Below are 20,029 nucleotides of genomic sequence, written 5' to 3'. Positions count from 1 at the left end.
CATTCTGTGATGTTCAGTTTTTGATTGAGATTTATATTTTAAGGTGGTGGCCACTCATGTTAGGAGGGTTATCTTTCTGGATAATCATTTATTTTCCAATATTGAATTAATAACCCTGTGTTCTGATGTGAATCTTTTCTTAGTTGATGGTAATGAAAACAATTCTTTAGGGGCTGGAGAGAGAGCTCAGGAGTTAACAGCACTTACTGCCCTTCAAGAGGACCCAGCTGCCTCTAACTCCTGTGCCAGGGTATCCCTTACTGTGACCCCACATACCAGCACACACATGGCATACACATAAAAAAGTATTTGGGCATTTTCCATTTCAGAGAAGGAAAACAGGATTCATTGATAATTTGTTGCATTTCCCCCCCAAGATTTTGAAATTGCTATATTGACTCTTTTCTTTTAAGTATATGTAAAACTTGAATTAGACTAATTTTATTAATTAGGATTATTTTCCTAAACTTTTATTTATGACCTTGAGTGATAAATGGGTTTTATGACATGATCTGTGTGCATAAAAATCATAATCAGGCACTTCACAGCCGTATTCACCTGGGGCTTTCTAATATAGAGTCTGGTAGGTCTGCTCCTTTTTCACTTTTCAGATGTTAGGGAAAGCCTACCAAAAGTCGTAAACCAATCTGCAGAGATGGCTCAGCAGTTAAAAACACTGGCTGCTCCTCCAGAGGATCCAGGTTCAATTCCCAGCCCCCTCCTGATGGCTCCCATCCTCTAGGAACTTCAGTTCCAGGGGACCTGATTACCTCTTCTGGCCTCCAAGGCCACAAGGCATGCAGGCAGAATACCTGTACGTGAAACTCTAAAACCAACCAACCAACCCAAGAAAAGGTCCTAAACTGTGGTTTGAGGAAGAACAGTGAGGTAGTTGGTTAGTTGCTGGTGTGGAGATGCTTTGTGACATGGCCGTGAAGAGTTTATGCTCTGTGCTGGTCAAGTGCATTAGTTAGTGACTGTGAGTATACTGCCTGGCATGCATCAAGAACTGAGCATTGACTGCTTCCTGGTAGAGTTCTAGAAAGTTTTTCTTTCCAGTTTCTTTTATTTCATTTTTGTGTTGAAAATATTAAAACAGTAACCTAACTTGGACCTCTCAATGTGAAATAGTATCCTCAATGTGAAATAGTATCGGGGATGGTACATAAGGAGAATCACCTGTTACCGAGTCGTCAGGGTATAATGTGCTGAGTTCTGTCTTTCTCTTTGTTGTGGTTTTACTCACTCATTTTTCATTCCAGGAATGTCTGAATCTGAACAGGCTCTTAAAGGTACTTCTCAAATTAAATTACTCTCAACTGAAGATATAGAAGGGATGCGACTTGTGTGTAGGGTAAGTTATTTTTTCTTCACTGGTAGAATAGGGTTAATAGTACAGATAGGAATCCTGTCAGTGATTTGTGGTTTATAAAGCTGTAAGAATGTTACATTGTAAACTGCTACTAGCCACCCCTTTCCTTTACCTATTTTCAAAACATTTTTTAATATTTAAATAATCGATTTTAGAATAAAAGTAAGAGTGATTCATCTGTAGTCACCATTTTTTTCATCAGCTTTGTTGATTTGCATAAAAATATTTACTGAATCGCAAAGATTGAAAGATGAGCATGACTTTGCTCAAGAGCTTACAGTATTTTTTTTTTTTTTTTTTTTTTTTTTTGAGAGAGGGTCTCAGTGTAGCCCTGGCTGTCTTGGAACTCACTCTGCAGTCCAGGCTGGCCTTGCACTCACAGAGATCTACCTGTCTCTGTCTCCTGAGTGCTGGGATTAAAGGCTTGACCACCACACTCAGCTTTATTTTTGTTCTTTGTTTGTTTTTGCAGCATAATTTTTAGAGTGAAGTTTGTATGGTACTTAGTCATTCTAAGTTTACAAATATAGCACAGGACTAAGTCCAAGGCTCATACAGAGTTAGACTAAAGTCTTGTGAGAATCCTATATTTGAAGTATGGATGGGATTATTAATAAAATCAAACCTGAGGCCAGTTATTGGGGTGAATGCTGGAAGATCAGAGAAGCAGAACAAGCCACAGCTAATCTCACCTGGCCAACTTCTCAGCTGATCTTGTTACACCAGACTGGAAGCCTCTGTGTCCTCATCCATCCAAATGGGCCTCAGCTGAACTGTTGCTCAAAAGCCTGAATGCTTAACCAGCCAAATGCTTCTAGTTTCTGGTCCTCACACCTTATATATCTTTCTGCCTTCTACCATCGCTCCCTGGGATTAAAGGCTCCCTTTTCTGGCTGTATCTTTGTGGCCTTGAACTCACAGATCCAGACAAATTTCTGCCTCTGGAATGCTAGGATTAAAGCCGTGAGTGCCATCATTTTCTAGCCTCAGTATCTAGTGGCTTTTCTGTTCTCTGACCCCAGATGAGTTTATTAGGGTATACAATACCACCACAGGATTAGTAAGATGAAATCACATATTTAAATTTTTTTTCTAAAGAAAAATAATTGATTGTGTTCATTTAGATATTCATTTAAGGCTTTTGTGCAGCATTTTAAAAGTGATTTGATGCTTATATTTATTATTTGGGGAATTTTGTGTTATGTCTTTTACTTTGATTTTTTTTTTAAGGAAATTCATTCATATTTTCTTATATTTCCTTTCATGTTCCATTTTAGAAATGTAACATCAGTTGATTGTTTATCTAAGGATATAAATCTTCATTAAGTTTACTTATTAGTGTTAGATGGTGGTGATGTGCACCTTTAATCCCAGCACTCACAGGCAAAGGTAGGCAGATCTCCAAGTTCAAGGCCAGCCTGGTCCATGAAGTGAGTTCCAGGACTGTCTAGGCTGTTACACAGAGAAACCTTGTCTAGAAAAACTAAAACCCAAACCAAAATAAAGTTATTAGTAAATCTCTTTAATCCCAACTTTTATATAAATTTATTTTTACATACTTTTATATGTTTCTGATATTTAAATATTGCATACAAAATGATATCAAATGATATTATTTGGCTAGTTTTTCATAAAATCAAAAATAGTGCAGAGTATAGGTTCTGTTTTATTACTTCTTGAATATACTTATTTTTCAGCTTGCTAGAGAAGTCTTGGATATTGCTGCTGGGATGATTAAAGCAGGTGTAACTACTGAAGAAATTGATCATGCTGTACACTTAGTAAGAGCTTTACTTTTCTTATTTAGAAGTTTCAAATTACTAAAATTTTTAACTTCATTTTTATAATGTCCAAATTAACTTTATTAAGCGAATTTGAAAACTTACATTGTTTTAAATATGGGAAGCATTCTGTAGCTATTACACTGGTAAGTATAATCTACCTACAGGTCTTGGGCATTCAGGCATTCGGCCAGCAGCAACTGAAAATGTTTGGGAAAAAATAACTTAGTTTTGTACAGACATGTTTGTGTTCTTTCATTCCCTGCTACTGTTACCTACATAGGGAGTATTTACAGTGTAATAGAGTAATAGAGTGGCTGAAAGTATAGGGGAGATGTGGATAGCATGTATGCAAACACTGCACTGCACAAAAGAGTTGAGTTTCTGCAGATCTTGGTAGCCAGCCAGGTGTTGAGGTACCAGTCCTGCACAGATGCTTAGGCATGACTATCTGTGATGCTGAAATCCAAGGGCACTTGAGACCTGTTATTCCAAACCTCAGCCTTTTATCAGCTTTTATAGAATTGATTAACCCGTACTTCCAATAAAACATACCACTGCATATGCCAAGTGCTCTGAAATACAAAACAAACTGCAGAAACTAGACTAGAAATCAATTTTCCTTTCATACACAGCAAAAAGGCAGTAAACAGATCAGACAGGAAGGTCCTGCCGTAGTCAGTGTTGCTTTGAAGAGATGCCATGATCACAGTAGCTCTTACAAAGAAAGCATTTCATCTGGCCTTGTTTACAGTCCATTGCCCTCATGGCAGGGAGCATGGCAGCATGCAGGCCTGCGGGAGTGGGAGGGGAGAGAGCCCACCCCCAGTGACACTTTCTCTACCAAGACCACACCTTCTAATCCTCCTAATCCAAAGTTTCCTCCTACCAGAGCTCCACTCTCTGATCTTATTGAAACCACATATCTTAAAAAGACTTCATTAACAAGGCAATAAACAGATCAGATAAGATATGACATGGCGATACCTTTTTTTTTTAAATAAAGATTGCTTGTTAGAGTGTATTAGATGTAGACTAGTTATACTTCATATGTCTAAGTTGTTAACAGAAAAGTGTTAAGTAGTTCAAACACATGGACAGTAGGCTCTAAAGAGTTCTGTATCCATCCATTACTCATGAGATGAGGATGAAACCGCTCCGTGCTGTTACAGTGAGATGGTGTTGTAAAGGGTGACAGCCTTCCTGAAAGAATTGGACTATATGTCTGGAGTTTATAAAAATGTCTAAAAAAACATTGTTGGAGGTTTTTTGACAGTTTGGAATTTATTGTTTGGTTTGTCTGAGGTGGTGTGTGTGTGTGTGTGTGTGTGTGTGTGTGTGTGTGTGTGTGTGTGTGTGTGTAGAGGTCAGAAAAACTTGTGAAAATCAACTCTTTCCTGTCAAATGGGTCACAAGGATGAAACTCAGGTTGTCAGGCAGGTGACAGGTTCCACTACCACCTGAACCATTATGCTGGCCTTGTGAATTTTTTTTATTTAGACTTCATGAATTTTGATCTGGGGTATTGTATATATTAGTGTATCATAGGTAGCATTTTGAGTACTCCTCTGGCCATGTGCTCTTTAAAGTAAGGACCTTCAAATCACTCATTCACTATCACCAGCATCCTCTGGAAGTAGGTAAGGAGCTGGTGCTACTGTAGGTGCATTTTGTAGGAACTGAGGAGAAAGGTGTTAGTACCAAAGTCATGTGGAATGATAACTGCAGAGGTACACCCACATAGGGGAAGCACAGGAAGATGTAGCTGTTTGCTGTGGAGAGTATTCTCTACCTCAGGGAACTTCAGTTACTTACACAGTTCTAGAAGTTGTGGAGTCTCTTAAAGTTATGGACTATTTCACAAACATATCTTGTGCAGCCATTAGAGAGTTACTAGACCTGAACCGCTCGGCAATGTGGATCCTACAGCACTGTGACTACCGTGGTGTAAGATTCACACAGCTGTTTTCCTACTCCACTGAATATCAAAAGTGAGCATTAAATGCTGCAGAAAGTACTTTACCATTTCTTAATTATACATGTACTCATTTTCTTGTTATAGGGATGCAGTTGGCCTTAACATAAGAGGGTATTATTAAAAGTGCTTATTAATATGCATTCCTTTTACTGAAGGTATGTTTCATAAGTAGTAGTTAAGTCAGAGTAGAATCTTGATGGATGACACGTATTTGTATTATGTGAATTTGATTCTCCTTTACCTGAAGACCAGTAAACTGGTTTGCATACAGTATATTTAATTAGCCTAGAGCATACTAGATACTGGACAGGATAACATCTACTGGCCTGGCATGGTGTCATCGATATGTCTGTAGTACCATTTTCTTGGTCTATGAGTTCTAAGAAAAGCCTGGGTGGCAATAACGTGTGTGTGTGTGTGTGTGTGTGTGTGTGTGTGTGTGTGTGTGTGTGTGTGTGTGTTTGCTAGTACACATTCATGCACATATACATGCACATACATATGCCCCCATCACTGTTTTCAAGTAAAATATCAGTTCTTAATAGTAGCATCTGTCATAAAAAATTTTCAGATTTTATGATCTAATTGTGTATAGATTTTTTCCTTTTATACATTCCAAATGATTTTCTCTGTATTTTAATTTACTGTAGGCATGCATTGCAAGAAATTGCTATCCTTCTCCTTTGAATTATTATAATTTCCCAAAGTCTTGTTGTACCTCAGTGAATGAAGTCATCTGCCATGGGATTCCAGACAGACGGCCTCTGCAAGAAGGTGATATTGTTAATGGTAAGAAGTAATGTGTGACATTTGTGACTGTGAGTAAAGAAACAAGCTTTTTGAGTGTCTGTTAGATGGTTTCTGTTTTCTTTACTTGATTTTTCTCTATTTAAAACTCAGTGTCACTCAAAATTGAAGGAACACTTTATTTGTTTGTTTATTTGTTGGTTTGTTTTGAGACAGGGTCTCTTTGCAGAACCCCACCTGTCCTGGAACTCATTATGTAGACCTATCTCTGCCTCCCAGGGCTGGTGGATTTCCTGTTAATGATTGTATGCATGCGTGCGTGTGTTGTTTTCAGCATACATTTAGTATGATGTGTTTTATACAACCTGTATTTCTTCACAGCCTGTTCCCCTTGTGATTGGTAAGTAGGCAAAAGATGTCAATGCAGAAGTAATATCGGGCCTATTATGTAATTTTTCTTTTACCAAAATTTACTAATGGTTATGAAGAGATCAGGGTAGGTTTTCAGGGGAGATTTCAGGGAAACCCTTAGTTGTAATTTAGAAAGACCTTAAGAAAAGGGAAAAACTGCAGAAGTGCCTTTTTAAAATGGAGTGGCTTTGAACTCTTGTACTCTACTGTTATTGAGCTACAATAACATTTCCCTTTGGGGTTGAAAGTATCAGTGAAGGTAGCTCACCTAGAGAAAAGAAAATCAACAGTTTCATCCAGCTGTGAGCCCTGTGAGCTACAGTAACAGCTGTCTTGACAAGAGATAGCCCTGGTGCAATAATAACATGGATGTTGTGGGGATACCCAGGCACTTTCTGATTTAAGAAACTCATGCCTGATACTGTTAACTGTTACCAAAAGCCCTGATTGGCTAAGTCCATAGGCTTCAGGGGAGAGTGTGATACTACCATTCTGCTAAAGGACACGGTATTAAACTACCCTAGGTTCTTACCTTTACACCCACGGATCAGTATAGCTCTCAACTCTCATCAGAGAACCTTCTTTTTGTAGTAGATGGTGATTAATAGAGACTCATAACTATCCAGCATGCAGAGAAATAGATGAGACTGGAGTACTTAGCTCTAAGTGGAACATCTGTATCACACCTGCATCCTCTCACCCCACACCCTGCCAAGGCTCAGGGACCAATTTAGAGGAGGGGGCAGAAAGATCCTGAGAGTCAGAGGCAGTGAAGCAGCATTTGATGTACATGAGGGCTGCATACATGAATTTCCAGTACCTGTGACTGCACATACAAGGCTTTACGAGGTCACGCCACCCAAGGCTCTAGCATTGGGTGTGGTTCGGAGGCTCATGAAGTCCTACTACCCTTAGCTGAGGAGCAACAGTGGCTTGAGGGAGGGAGAGTCAGGGATGCTACCTATGCTCCAGGAGGTGGTCCTACACCCATGCATATAGAGGTAGCACTAAGGGGATTCGGTGTGTTTAAAACTAACATAAAATTGGGAATGAAGAGTGGAAGGAATGGGGGTGGGTTTTATTACAACACATAGTCAGTCATATGCTGAGTTCTAAATCAAAAATGGTAGGCCTTTCTAGATGTAGTCGTGTGTGTGTGTGTGTGTGTGTGTGTGTGTGTGTGTGTGTGTGTGTGTGATGTGTGTGTGTGTGTGCGCCTGATGTGTGTGATGTGTATATATTTCAACTTATGTTCAAACGTATGTAAAGCTTGTGCTTGAGTGAATGTGTTCTTGTATGTGTGCGCTCACCTGTGCACACTTGTATGGACACCAGAGTTTAACTCTGGGTGTTTTCCTCTGTTGCTCTCTACCTTGTTTTTGAGGGTACTCTCACTTAACCTGGAGCTCACCATTTTAACTAGACTAGCTGGCCAATGCACCCCCAGGATACTCCTGCATCTGCTTTCTCAAGGCTGGGGTCACATTGGACCTCATTTATGTGGATGCTGGGAATAGAAACTCAGGTCCTCATTAGTGCTTGGAAAATGCTTTAACCATCGAGCCATCTCTCCAGGCCTCCCCTACGTGGCAGTTTTATTACTAATGAAATTAGTCTTTCTAGTATTCAAAGAAGCAAAAATCCAAATTAGAGACTACAGATAGAAGAGATTAAATATAATACTGCCTTTATTGTAGTTGTTACTGACTTGCTTAAGATTGTTTATGAACATTTCATAAGTTCTGAGTTCAGCCCTGATTTTCATGTAATATTTAATTATTGTTATTATTTGCAACAGAGTCTCACTATTGTAGCTATTGCTGGCCTTGAACTCAAAGAGCTCCTCCTGACACTGCCTCCCCAGTGTGAGATTAAAGGCATGTACCACCACACCTGGCTAAAGCTTATTCTTTTTGTTATGTGCACAGCATATGGTATCTTTCAGGAATGAATTGTCTACTCTGCAGTGTTGCTGGTGCCCGAAATCTGTAGCGTAAAGTGTTATTCTCTAGATAGTCATGTAGTTTATTGTAGTGACACAGTAGTAATCTTTATTGAGTCTGGGATGAAGACAGATGAATACTTACAGATGGATGAAAGACCAGTGGAATTTTTAAAAAAACCTAGAACTAGATAAGCTTTGCTCTTGTGTCCCAGGAAGAACAAGCTAGACGAGTGGAAATGTTTCATGTTTAATTTCAGAGCTTAGTGAAGTCGGCAGTTCAGTGTTGCTAACCTGGTCAGTTGTCTTACACAGCTGTCTTCCATGTCATATTTCTTCTGTCACAAAGATCTCATTACTAGCATGAAAGCCCGCATCTTTCTTGTGCTGCATGTCGGTATTCTTGTTCTCTACAGGGAGTTCAGTTGAACTGCCCTTGAGGGTTTTCTCTTAGGCAGCACTACACTCACTGGTGAACTAGCAAATACAGATAGAATTGTTTTCATTTGGTTACATGAAGCTGTTGTGCTTGACTTTACAATGTAAATAAATGTGGCCTTTGTATCTGCCTTTCTGTTTTCTTCCAGTGGACATCACTCTTTATCGAAATGGTTATCATGGGGATCTAAATGAGACCTTTTTTGTTGGTGACGTGGATGAAGGAGCACGGAAACTTGTTCAGACTACATACGAGTGCCTGATGCAAGCCATCGATGCAGGTCAGCCTCACCGGTGCTCCCACCTGCAACGCCTCCACCAGTGTTCAGTGGCTTTTATTTACTTATTTCTTGGCTTTTGAGACAGGGCTTCGATTTGTAACAGCCTTGGCTATGCTGAGTAGCTCTAAACCAGGCTGGCCTTGAACTCAGAGATCCGTCTGCCTCTGCCTCCTGAGTACAGGGATTAAAGGCGTGCACCATTACTGTCCAGCCCTGCATTTTTATTTTTATTTGGTTTTGTTTCCACTTGCACTGTGTTCTTCTCCTAGGAAATTAAAACAAGGATAGGGATTTGGAGGATGAGGTTGGAGCCTCCTTCATGATTGCCTGCCTCTTGGCTTCTCCCAGTGTTCTTAGTGTTTGTAGTCTTTCTCTTTCTGCCTTGTGTTAAGGCAGATACAGATAGTATATGTGCTTAGTTAGGGTAGAATCATAGAGACATTCTAATTTGCTATTTTTTCAACTAATATCTTTTTTTGTGTGTGTGTGGGGGGGTGTTTTCGAGACAGGGTTTCTCTGTAGCTTTGGAACCTTTTGTGGAACTCACTCTGTAGCCCAGGCTGGCCTTGAACTCACAGAGATCCACCTGTCTCTGCCTTGTGAGTGCTGGGATTAAAGATGTGAGCCACCACTGCCAGGCCAGAGTGGAATTCTTTAAGAAATGTGTGGTTAAGTCTGATAACATTGATCTATTTTTACTGTTTTTAGTGTACTGTTTGACATATAAGAAATGAAGAAGCTTTTACTGATTTACATAAAGGCTGCATGAGTTAAAATGATAAGTTATTAGTGTGGGAAGTTCCCCTCACCCCAAGTTTAGTTACTGTGCAATAAAAAAAAAACTTTAAAATCTTAGCACACAAATGGAGGAAATGTTCCCATATTTTAAAGAAAAATCCAACCGTGTTTGCAACAGTTAAAAACCAACGCCCTTCCCAGTGTGGAGTATAGAAAGCTTGAAAGATGATTACAATTTCTAGAGTAGAAATCTTGGGTGTATCTATTAGTGGCACTTTGAGTCTAGTAATATTTTAAGATGTTTAACTGTATTTCTGGTGCCTATCTACTGGATACCATATCAGCTCTCTCCTGTGTGACTAAAATTGACTCCAGATAAGACCCTTGGGATCAAGGTTGTCCCCAGTTGGATATTTGGGAAATAATCCATCTTGATTCCTCTGCCATTATTGTTGAATGAGGATTTCTTCCATGATGTATTGTGCATTGTGGCCTGAACTTCTGTTGCATGTCCACCATGTGCCCAAGACTGATAAGCTCTTGATGGGAGTGAAAAAAGATGACTGGAAAAGTTACTGTGGTAGTTTCTCAGAACTCAGATGTTGATTAAAATACCCCTCTGGCTGGCTAGTTATCCTTTAGGGGAAGTTTTACTGAAACCTCTGGATGAGGTAGCTTAGTGAGCTAAGGAAGAGACTGGGGGCATCAGAGGGCACACAGACACATGCTGTGTTCTCCAGGAGTCTGGGAGGTTCTGGGGTCTGAGTGCCACACAGCTCTTAATAGCAGTGACAATAAGTCCTTGATGTCACGGGACCAGGGTTGAAACTCAAACACAAAGCAGACTAGTAAGAACAGCAAGCAGAGCACCTTTCCAGACCGTCCAGGTCAGCAGTTGGACGGAGACCTGGGGAAAGTTACTCCCTGGACACTTCTCCCCTTGTGCCTCACTGGCTCTCTTTAAGTGCCGTGCAGTTGTTTGGTGTCTGTTGTGTGCACGTGTATATGCTAGGCCCAGTACTCTCCTACTGTGTGGTTCCTGGGGATGGAACTCAGTCTCAGGATTGGTGGCCAGCACTTTGACTGGCGGAGTAGTCTCACTACTCCACTCTGTCTTCTGCTCTGGAATGGAGTGGAACAAAACAGTCCTCCCTTAGTGTGGTGGCTGTCAACCTGACTACATCTGGAGTTAGCTAAACCCCAATGGCTGAGCACACTGGTGAGGGATTTTTTCTTAAATACCCACATCTAATCTTTGAGGTGGGAAGATCCTCCTTTAATCTGGGCCACACCTCTGCTGGCAGCCAGCATAAACATGGAAGAGGGAAGCTTGCTCTCTGCCTACTGTTCTCGCTCTTTCTGGCAAGTCCACTCCTTCGCTGGCATGAGAGCCTCCTACTTTGGGATTCTGGTGTATATACTGAAGCCTAGCTCAGACATCCTACCTCATGGACTGAACAACTAGTGGGCTCTTGGACCTTTTGTTGGTAGCCAGCCGTTGTTGGACTAGCTGGACCACAACTTGTTAACTGTTCTAATAAGTCCCTCCTATATATATATATATTATATATATATAATTTCAATATATTTAATGGGTACATACTGATTTTCCATATTTCAAAAAATGCATTATTTTTTCATTCTATAAGTTCTGTTTCTCTAGAGAACCCTGGTACCCTTAGGGAAAGAGGATGAAGAAATGTGTTTTCCATTCTGTTGTTTAGTGATTGTTCTTAGAGGAAACAGAAGGTGCTTTTTTTGACCCCCTGGGTCTTCTGCATGGTGTTCCCCCTGTTTTTGCATTAAGGGAGGTGTTCCTGTTTCAGAGTCAGCTCTGTCCTTTCCTGGCTGTCTGCATTTCCCTGTGCCTTCATTTCCTCCCATGTGTAATCAGACATCACAGCATGTGTGTACAAAGTCCTTGCTACATGTAAACCAACTGCTCACCTAAGTGCTCCTCTTCCTCATGGACTTTTCTCTCTTTCAGTGAAGCCTGGTGTGCGATACAGAGAACTGGGAAATATCATTCAGAGACACGCCCAAGCAAATGGATTTTCAGTTGTTCGGAGCTATTGTGGGCATGGAATCCACAAACTTTTCCATACAGCCCCCAACGTACCACATTATGCCAGTGAGTACTGTCCAAATACTTGGTTATTTCTACTTATGAACAAATACTCTAGTCTAAGTCAGTGTCTCCTGGTTTGTCTTCACTGAAGTGATGTGCTGGCTATGAGCACAGCCTTCCCTTCCCAGTTTTACCTGTTCAAACGTGAGTCCGGTTGAAGTCTGACTCAGGTATGTGGACTAAGACATTGTCAGAGATCTTTTCTCTAGAACTATTAGCAGGAGTGCACCTGTTATTTAGTGTTAGAAGTGAAAGCTGTCTGTGAAAGTGAGCAGCAGAAGGAATCTAATCTAATGCACATGACTGTATGACTTAGACACATTTCTTCCTCTCTTTCTGAACGTTCATGTAAACGCTCAGTACTGTCTTTGTGTTGATTTTCTCACCCTACAGTAGTAGGGAATGATGGTGTTGTTAGGACTGAGTTGATACCTGGGGAACACTTAGAGTTCTGCCTGATACTCATACATAAAAAGTGACCTGATGTTTTAGAATGATAGTCATGGTTATATGCATTATCTCATTTGATTGTCCCATCTCTAAATCATTTCTCAGCTTTGTTTATTACTATTCCAGTATTGGATTGAACCCAGGACCTTGTGCCTGCTAGGCAAGTGCTACACTGCGCTACATCCTCAGCCTCTTCCAGCCCTACTTTGAAAAGCAGATTATGTGCTCACATGGACAGTTGGTTTGCTCAGAATCACACAGTTTAGTGAACAGTGCCAGAGCTGACCTTTGGGCTCTGCTGACTCTGGAGTCAGTCTTTTTACCTGTATTTAGTACTTCTTCAGTAAGGACTGAAGCAGTTGGTCACTGGGTCCTGGGGATTAACTAAAGCATGCCTGAGATTTCTGTCTGTGGATGAGATGGGAAAGCATTGCAGGTGGAGGAGACCTGAGTAGATGCTCCAAGTTGAGACCCAGGCTGAACTTGTCTAGAGGTTTCTTTTGAAGGCTGGGAAAAGCTGTCTGAGGAGGAGAAGATGGCAGATTCTGACTGCTCGGCAAGTACTGTATCTAGCAGATATGACATAGCAGTTGAAACTGTGAACACAGCAACTGTGACTGCTCATGGGTCAGGAAGAAAGGAAAAGAGAAACAAGGGTAGCAGGGGACTGGCTGGGGAGAAGGAAAAGGGTGGAGTGGGAGGAGGTGGGCGAGGGTAGTGGGGCTGAATGTGCTCACTGCATTGTATACAAGTGTGATGCCGCCACAGAGTCAAAAAGGAAAAGAATGGACACAGCCATGTGCATAAATGTGTGTCATAGAGCTGGTAGTTTGGGGTGACAGAATGGACAGTAGTGTCTAGGTTATATTGTGGTGAAAGGTGTTCAAGATAACTGGTCTCATGGCAGTGATGCTGTGGGCAGCTGTGTCTAGGTGCGTGCCTGTGAAGAGGAAGTAGGTGAGCGTGAAGCCCCTGGCAGGGGACGGTAGAGTGGTGCTGTAGAACAGCATGCAGCGTATCGGTGAGCACTCGCTTGCAGACCACATCATTCTGTGAGCTGTGGTGTTAGGAGAAAGGAAGAGAAAGAAAGAGGAAAAGACATAGTATTAGAAAACACGTAGCAGCTTTATTGGTGGAGGTTAGACCCTGATGTAACCTGAGTGTCGACTCCATTCACAAAACACACATGCTGTTGTCATCACCAGGGCCAGGTCTACAAGAGACCACAGAGAGGGAGTGAGTTTTTTCCCAGGTGCAGAGGCAACAAGCTGGTACAAGTTTAGACTAGTGAGGTTGAAGACGGTGATATTTGTGGGAGGAGAGGGGTGTTGAGTCATTAGTGGTGATATACCAGAGACCCTAAGTTTCCTATTAAAGCATTTACTTAAGTATGAAAAAGAAAACATGGCTGGAGACATGTTTCAATGATTAAGAGTACTGGCTGCTTTTATGGAGGACCCAGATTGGATTCCTAGCACCTAGGCAGTTGATGAACTCCATAATTCCAGGTTCAGGGAATTTGATGCCCTCTTCTGGCCTCTGCAATCACCCAGCACACTAAGCACATAGAATAGGCACAGATTCTTATTTTATTTTATTTTATTTTTTGGAGACAGGGTCTCACTATGAATCCCTGGCTGTTCTGGAACTCACTCTGTAGACCAGGCTGGCCTTCAGAGATCTGCCTGCCACTGCCTCCCAAGTGCTGGCATTAAAGATATGTGCCTCTTCACCCGGCTCAAGTGTTTAAAATTTACCTGGGAGTAGGGCAACTAACTCCTCAGATAACCTGTGTTTGTTGATTTTTGTTCTTGTTGTTGTTGTTTTTTCCCTCGGGACAGAGTTTCTCTGTGTAGTTTTGGTGTCTGTCCTGGATCTTGCTCTGTAGCTCAGGCTGGCCTTGAACTCAGAGATCCGCTTGGCTCTGCCTCCCTGAGTGCTGGGGTTAAAGGTGTGCAGCACCACCGCCCGGCGGCCTGTGTTTGTTGAGTTGTTAGAGTGACCTGAGTGGTAGAGGTTCAGTGACCAATGGACGAGAGGCGGAAACAGGACTGGAAGGTAGGTTTTCTGTTAGCTCCGTCTAGTAGCTAGTGGTCTGAGCTGCAGAGTGTTTTAACTCTTCTAGTGGCTGTATTAAAAAGTAGTCAGTGGGATTTAATTCTTTACCCTTTGAATCCATTATACTTTAGATCTCCCAACATTTAATTAGTATAAAAGTTAGTGAGATACATAATACTGTTTGAGTTGTTAATGTTGCAGTCTTTTTGTTTTTGTTTTACATTAAACCCATCTGTTGCTGTGGCAGCATCAGACAGCATAGCTCTGGATCCCTCCATCCCTTTTATTCTCTGTGATGCCACACAAGAATTCTTAGTACTTTTTCCTCTTACTGACTCCCTGTAAATCAGGCCACTTTGAGAGAAAGTTTATGATATTAGAAATGAAAAATCAATCTAATTCTGATAGTTCTTAGTTGATTTATTCTTCCAAGGCCTCACATGAGTTTCAAAACAGGATTTGCAGTGAGTGCACTTTGGGACCCCTAAGGTAGTGGGGAGCAGTATGCCTGGCTGAACACCAGGAGGGGGCTGGAATGGAAGTGTGTGGATAAGGCTCCATCACACCTTGCCAGTCCAGCTGGAGTAGATAGAGCAGCTGTCCTGCTGAGATGGATGTGTAGCTGGAGGGCCCCCCTCCCCCCAATCCTGCAGCACACTTATAAAATAATCACTCAGAAGCTTATATTACTTATAAACTATGTGGCCATGGCAGGTTTCTTGCTATCTAGTTCTTATATCTTAAATTAACCCATTTCTATTAATCTACAAGTTGCCACGTGGCTCGTGGCTTACCAGTGTCTTAACATCTTCTCATGGTGGCGGCTGGCAGTCATATAAGTCTCTGTGTCTTTACTTGGCTGTGGGACTGGCAGGTGAGAGAGATTTGTCCTGACTGTGGGCCAGGTAGGACCAGGAAAACTTCAGCTCCCTGGATGCCTTTGACAGGAAGTGAACCTTGGAGCTGCTGACGTATTTGCCCTCTGGTGGCCAGCCTGAGCAAATGCCATGTTCATTTAGCTGATAAATTTATCACCTTTTATGCTTTAAATTTTAAAATTTAAACCTGTGCTCCATATTAGTCAAGATCTTCTGAAAAGACTGTTCCTAGTTTTTAATTCTGGCTTTGGAGATGAAGCAGGACTGGGTTTCCTTAATCATGTCTCATGGTGGTCATGAAAAATACTATTTGTGAACTTGACCAAAGGCCGCATATTTTAGAGTGTGAAATGCAATTTATTTTCAGATAGAAAGAAATGTCTCCTCATTCTTTAAACAGATTGTGTACTATGCACAGTTTTATTTCCATTTGAGAGTGGGATAAAAGATTACTTACAAACCTTCCTGAAAGTTATGTATTTGTTTCTATATATAAACATACTCCCCTTCCTCAAAGATGTGAGAGGCTTCTGATATGTGACACAAATGTCATTCAAACTTCCATAAGTGGATGGGTGATGGGTAATGAATGGCATTCTGTTTGACAACCAACAAACACATCCCTCCACACACTTGTGGAGTTCTGGAATTATAATATGCTCCACTATACTGAGCAGTGGTTGCCTTTTCTAATCTGTATTAACATAAAGAGTGCTTTTCCTCAATGGTGATTGTATCTGAAGCCTATGCTGTGGACATCTCTGTATTTTATCTTAGATAGCATAAGTCTGGAGTAAAATCTTCCCGCATACGGGTGGTTACTGGTGATGGCCTCTGTGCTGAAAGACAAACGAGGATTTGGGAGAGTTATGAAGAGGAACTCCTGGACATGTCAGTCCCATGTTCCTGCAAGCTGTTCAGTTCATTGCTGTTGAGTTTTGGTGTCTTTTGAGACTTTCTTTTAATTTCAGAAAATAAGGCAGTTGGAGTGATGAAGTCAGGCCACGTGTTTACAATTGAGCCAATGATTTGTGAAGGTGAGTGTGAGTGTTCCTATACCCTATTTGTAACTCTTTTTTTTTCTTTTAAATTCTTATGTCTTTAATTTTCACAAGTGCACTCATAGTATGTAGAGGGCAGACAATGAGTGGAAATTGGTTCTCTGCCATGTGTGGCCTGGGAACCAAATGTAGGTTGTCCGGCTGGTGGCAAGTACCCTTATCTGCTGGTGCACCAGACCTTGTAACATTTGTTGAATTTTTGTTTTTGTTACCCATCAATCAGTAGCTGGTTCTGCTTGCTTTCTTTGCTTTGTTTTCCATTTCATCTTGATTGGTAGTGTGTAGAAAATTGACCGTTTAAGGATTTCTAAGGAGATACTGTCTACATGGTAATTCTTCTGCTGTCGGTAAATGTAAAGTACCTGTCTGTGATCCCTATGCATCACAGTCTTAATCAAAGGATGAGTTGTAATAAGATCCTGCATCAAGCCTCTAGAAGTTCTTGCTTGACGTAGGAAGGGGAAGAGAAGACAGTCAGTTATACAAGTTAATTCCCGCTAATGAAGAAGGCATCAGAAGAGTGAACAGATCCTTGAAGAGTGTAACTTGCCCAGGACACACAGCTGCTTATGTGGCAAAATTGGCCAGACTGATGAGCCATCTACTGCCTCAGTCAGCATCCACACCTTGTGGTTTCAAGCAGCATCCCAAGGAAGCACGTCACAGACACTGGTCTCTGGTGGCCATTCCCTGTGATCCTCTGCTGCATGGCGGGCTCTTGGTTAGGAGCATTCATAGATCATAACTGGGAAGTACTTCTGCCAGCTCAGTGGATTTAAGCAGTGTAGCACGTCAGTGCTGCTGGCTAGTTTCCTGAGCCCTCTGTTGAAGCACACCTTTCCAGATCCTCCAGGTGTAAATACTCCAGGTGTACTTCAGTGACCAGAGCTCAGCCCGCATGTTCTGTTTCTCTGGAGCCATCCACTTTGTTTTTGAAGTAAGTCTCTCACTGGGACATGGGCTTGCCAATTAGGCTAGGCTGGCTGCCAGTGAGCCCCAGGAGAGCTGTCTGTGTCTAACTCTCTAGAGCCTAGCGTTTTGCACAGGTGTTGGGTATCAAACTTAGGGCCTCATGCTTTTAAGGCAAGTGCTTTGTCAACTGGGCCATCTCCTCAGCCCTCATATTTTCCTTAGCCCTCAAAAACTCTACTTCTCAGGCTGGATGATGGTGGCACAGGCCTTTAATGTCAGCGCTCTGGAGGCAAAGGCAGGTGGTTCTCTGAGTTCCAGGCCAGCCTGGTCCACAGAGCTAGTTCCAGGGCAACCAGGGCTACACAGAGAAACCCTGTCTTGAAAAACCAGAAAAACAAAACCAGCCAACCAACAAACAAAAACCTCACAAAACCCTATTTCTTTTTACCCCTCTTTCTCTGGTTATAAGGATTTCATATTATAATCTGTCACCAGCCATTTACAGTTACATCAGGAGTGATGTGTTGTAACAGTGCAGGAACTCTTGTTCACTTTGTACACTGGGATAGTTTAGTCCATTAATGTGGAAAGTTGACAGTTCAAGTTTTTGCTCAGTTCTTTGTGGGTGGGGAGTAGTTTCCATGTGTTTGCTGAAAGAAAGTCTGGTGCCTTCATTTTGGAAATGCCACCTTGATTTGATAATGAGAAGTAGAAAAACTGTCAAATTGCTACACATATGAGGAAAACTAGACATCATTACTTCATTAGTGCTGCAGATGGGAATGAAAGTGGAGAGGCTTCAGCTAAAACAAAGCACTAAGAGGGGTCTTGATAGTGCATTTGACTCCTCCCTATTTCCTGTGTTTTTATTTTTTGAGACAGGTTTTTTCTGTGTAATATACCTGGCTGTCCTGGAACGAACTCTGTAGACCAGGCTGGCCTTGAACTCACAGAGACCCACCTGCCTCTGCCTCCTGAGTGCTGGCATTAAAGGCGTGCGCCACTGCTGGGCTTTATCCTTTCTTGCTACATACTTACCTAGAGACTATTTAGAAATGTGAATGACAAAGTTAAGTAACTAGTGTTGTTTGTTTCAGGTGGATGGCAGGATGAAACCTGGCCAGACGGATGGACTGCGGTGACGAGGGACGGGAAGCGATCTGCTCAGTTTGAGCACACTCTGCTGGTCACGGACGCCGGCTGTGAAATCCTCACCCGGAGACTAGAGAACTCTCGACCTCATTTCATGTCCCAGTTTTAATTTCTCAAGATGCCTAATGTCTGAACACCATCTTGTACTGTGCATTTTATTGAAAGTGCAGAAATGAAGAGCTTTTAAAACATCACTCATTTTGTTTTGACTGTGGATAAGAAAGGACTACGGCATTTGGTGTGTGTCTGTCCTCAAGAGCTTTTGGGGTCTGAAAAGCTGAGAAGAATAAAGGAGACATGCTTACTGCCCTCGGTCCCTGGCCTCACCCTCAGTCGCTGTACTGTGTTTTCTTCTTTGTTCCTTGAGCACTTTGCCCCTAAGTCTGCTCTCATTGCTTTGTCACTGCCACAGACCAGCCACAAGGGCCAGCTTCTGTCCAGGAGAAGGGTGAAGATGGGACGTCTCGAGACCATAGCAGCATGTGCTCCAGATTTCTATTATGTATTGATATATATGAAAGTATATATGCACACATTTTAAATTCCACAGACATAATTACTGAACACTCCATGACCTTTGGTTGGGTTGATTCTGCTTTGACAGGATATCTGCTATCATAAATGTTTCCATAATTTGTTAGTGATTGATTCCTGTTGGGAATTGGCCTCCTCTCACCCTCATGCTAATTATTTACCCTTGTCTGTGTGCAGGGAAGACTTCCTGCAGTGTGCACTGTCAGTGAATGAAAGGTGGCCAGACTGTGAGGTCTGGATGGTAGAAATAGCTGTGCTGCAGGTGGTGGCTGGCAGCTGCAGAGTCATTTTACAGTCCACTGCTATTTCAGACCTCTGTGTAGCCAGAAGTGTGAGGTCAGGAACCCCTTTCTTCAGCATCCTGTCCTAAGGTATACCTCTGAAGAACTCAGAAGAGTGGAACTTGTCCTGGGGCAGATGATGGGAGAAGAATTCCAAATGTCTCCAGGCCTGCGCAGTCACGGGTGGCTGTGAGATTCTACTGTTTAGTAAACAGCAGTGAGAACTAAGTGCTCAGTGGGGAGCTACTCTCCTGTATTGCAATGTACCTCACCTGTGTAGTTGAGAGCCTCATCAGAAATGACCCTGGTCCCCAGAATCTGTGCTCTTCTGTTGTCCAAATACAAGTGTATGCAGTGGAGACACACCAGATCATAAAGTTGTCATGAGAGTATCCTTGATTACTGGGTATCTCATGACTTTATTGTATATGATTTGATGCCAGTGACACATTAAGACACCATCTTTTCCAGAGTGCCTCAGACCTTATTGCTTTAAAAGAATGATAATGTTTTCATGACTTTAATGATTTAGTAAAGTGATTGAGTCTGGTGTAGACTTCAGGGTGTGTGTGTGTTTAAAGTTTTTATTGAACTGTAATATTTGTGAATGGAATGCCTTGTAATATGAATGTTAATATAATATGTAAAGGGGAGATTAAACGTTTGGATGATTATCCCACTTACTGTAGTTGCATTTGTTGTGATTTCAGAGGGAATTGATGGGAATGAGGCTAATTTCATAATCTAAACTGAATTGGAGCACACACCTTTTCAGGTATATTATTCCATAATTGCATGTTTAATCCAGCAGCATGCCAGTACTGTTTGGGGTATAGCTGTATTGTGAGAGCTTTTAAGGCCAAGAGTATGTATGGTATGTGGTGGTT

General features: G+C 41.8%; 1 protein-coding gene across 1 annotated transcript in view; it reads left to right on the top strand.

Moving 5' to 3' along the window:
- Positions 1-19,821, top strand: part of Metap1 (methionyl aminopeptidase 1) — a 35,911-nt gene extending 16,090 nt beyond the window's left edge. Inside the window, exons 5-11 of the mRNA XM_036190968.1 lie at positions 1,263-1,354; positions 3,070-3,153; positions 5,782-5,920; positions 8,819-8,950; positions 11,676-11,819; positions 16,174-16,239; positions 18,273-19,821. Of these exons, the coding sequence (XP_036046861.1) occupies positions 1,263-1,354; positions 3,070-3,153; positions 5,782-5,920; positions 8,819-8,950; positions 11,676-11,819; positions 16,174-16,239; positions 18,273-18,436 (821 nt within the window). The 3' untranslated portion in view covers positions 18,437-19,821. The remainder of the gene's footprint in view (positions 1-1,262; positions 1,355-3,069; positions 3,154-5,781; positions 5,921-8,818; positions 8,951-11,675; positions 11,820-16,173; positions 16,240-18,272) is intronic.
- Positions 19,822-20,029: the final 208 nt, after the last annotated feature.

Source organism: Onychomys torridus, chromosome 6, assembly GCF_903995425.1.
Source record: "Onychomys torridus chromosome 6, mOncTor1.1, whole genome shotgun sequence".
NCBI classification, from domain to species: Eukaryota; Metazoa; Chordata; class Mammalia; order Rodentia; family Cricetidae; genus Onychomys; species Onychomys torridus.
Note: the sequence above shows the minus strand (reverse complement) of the source record. Positions and strands in the feature narration are given on the sequence as shown.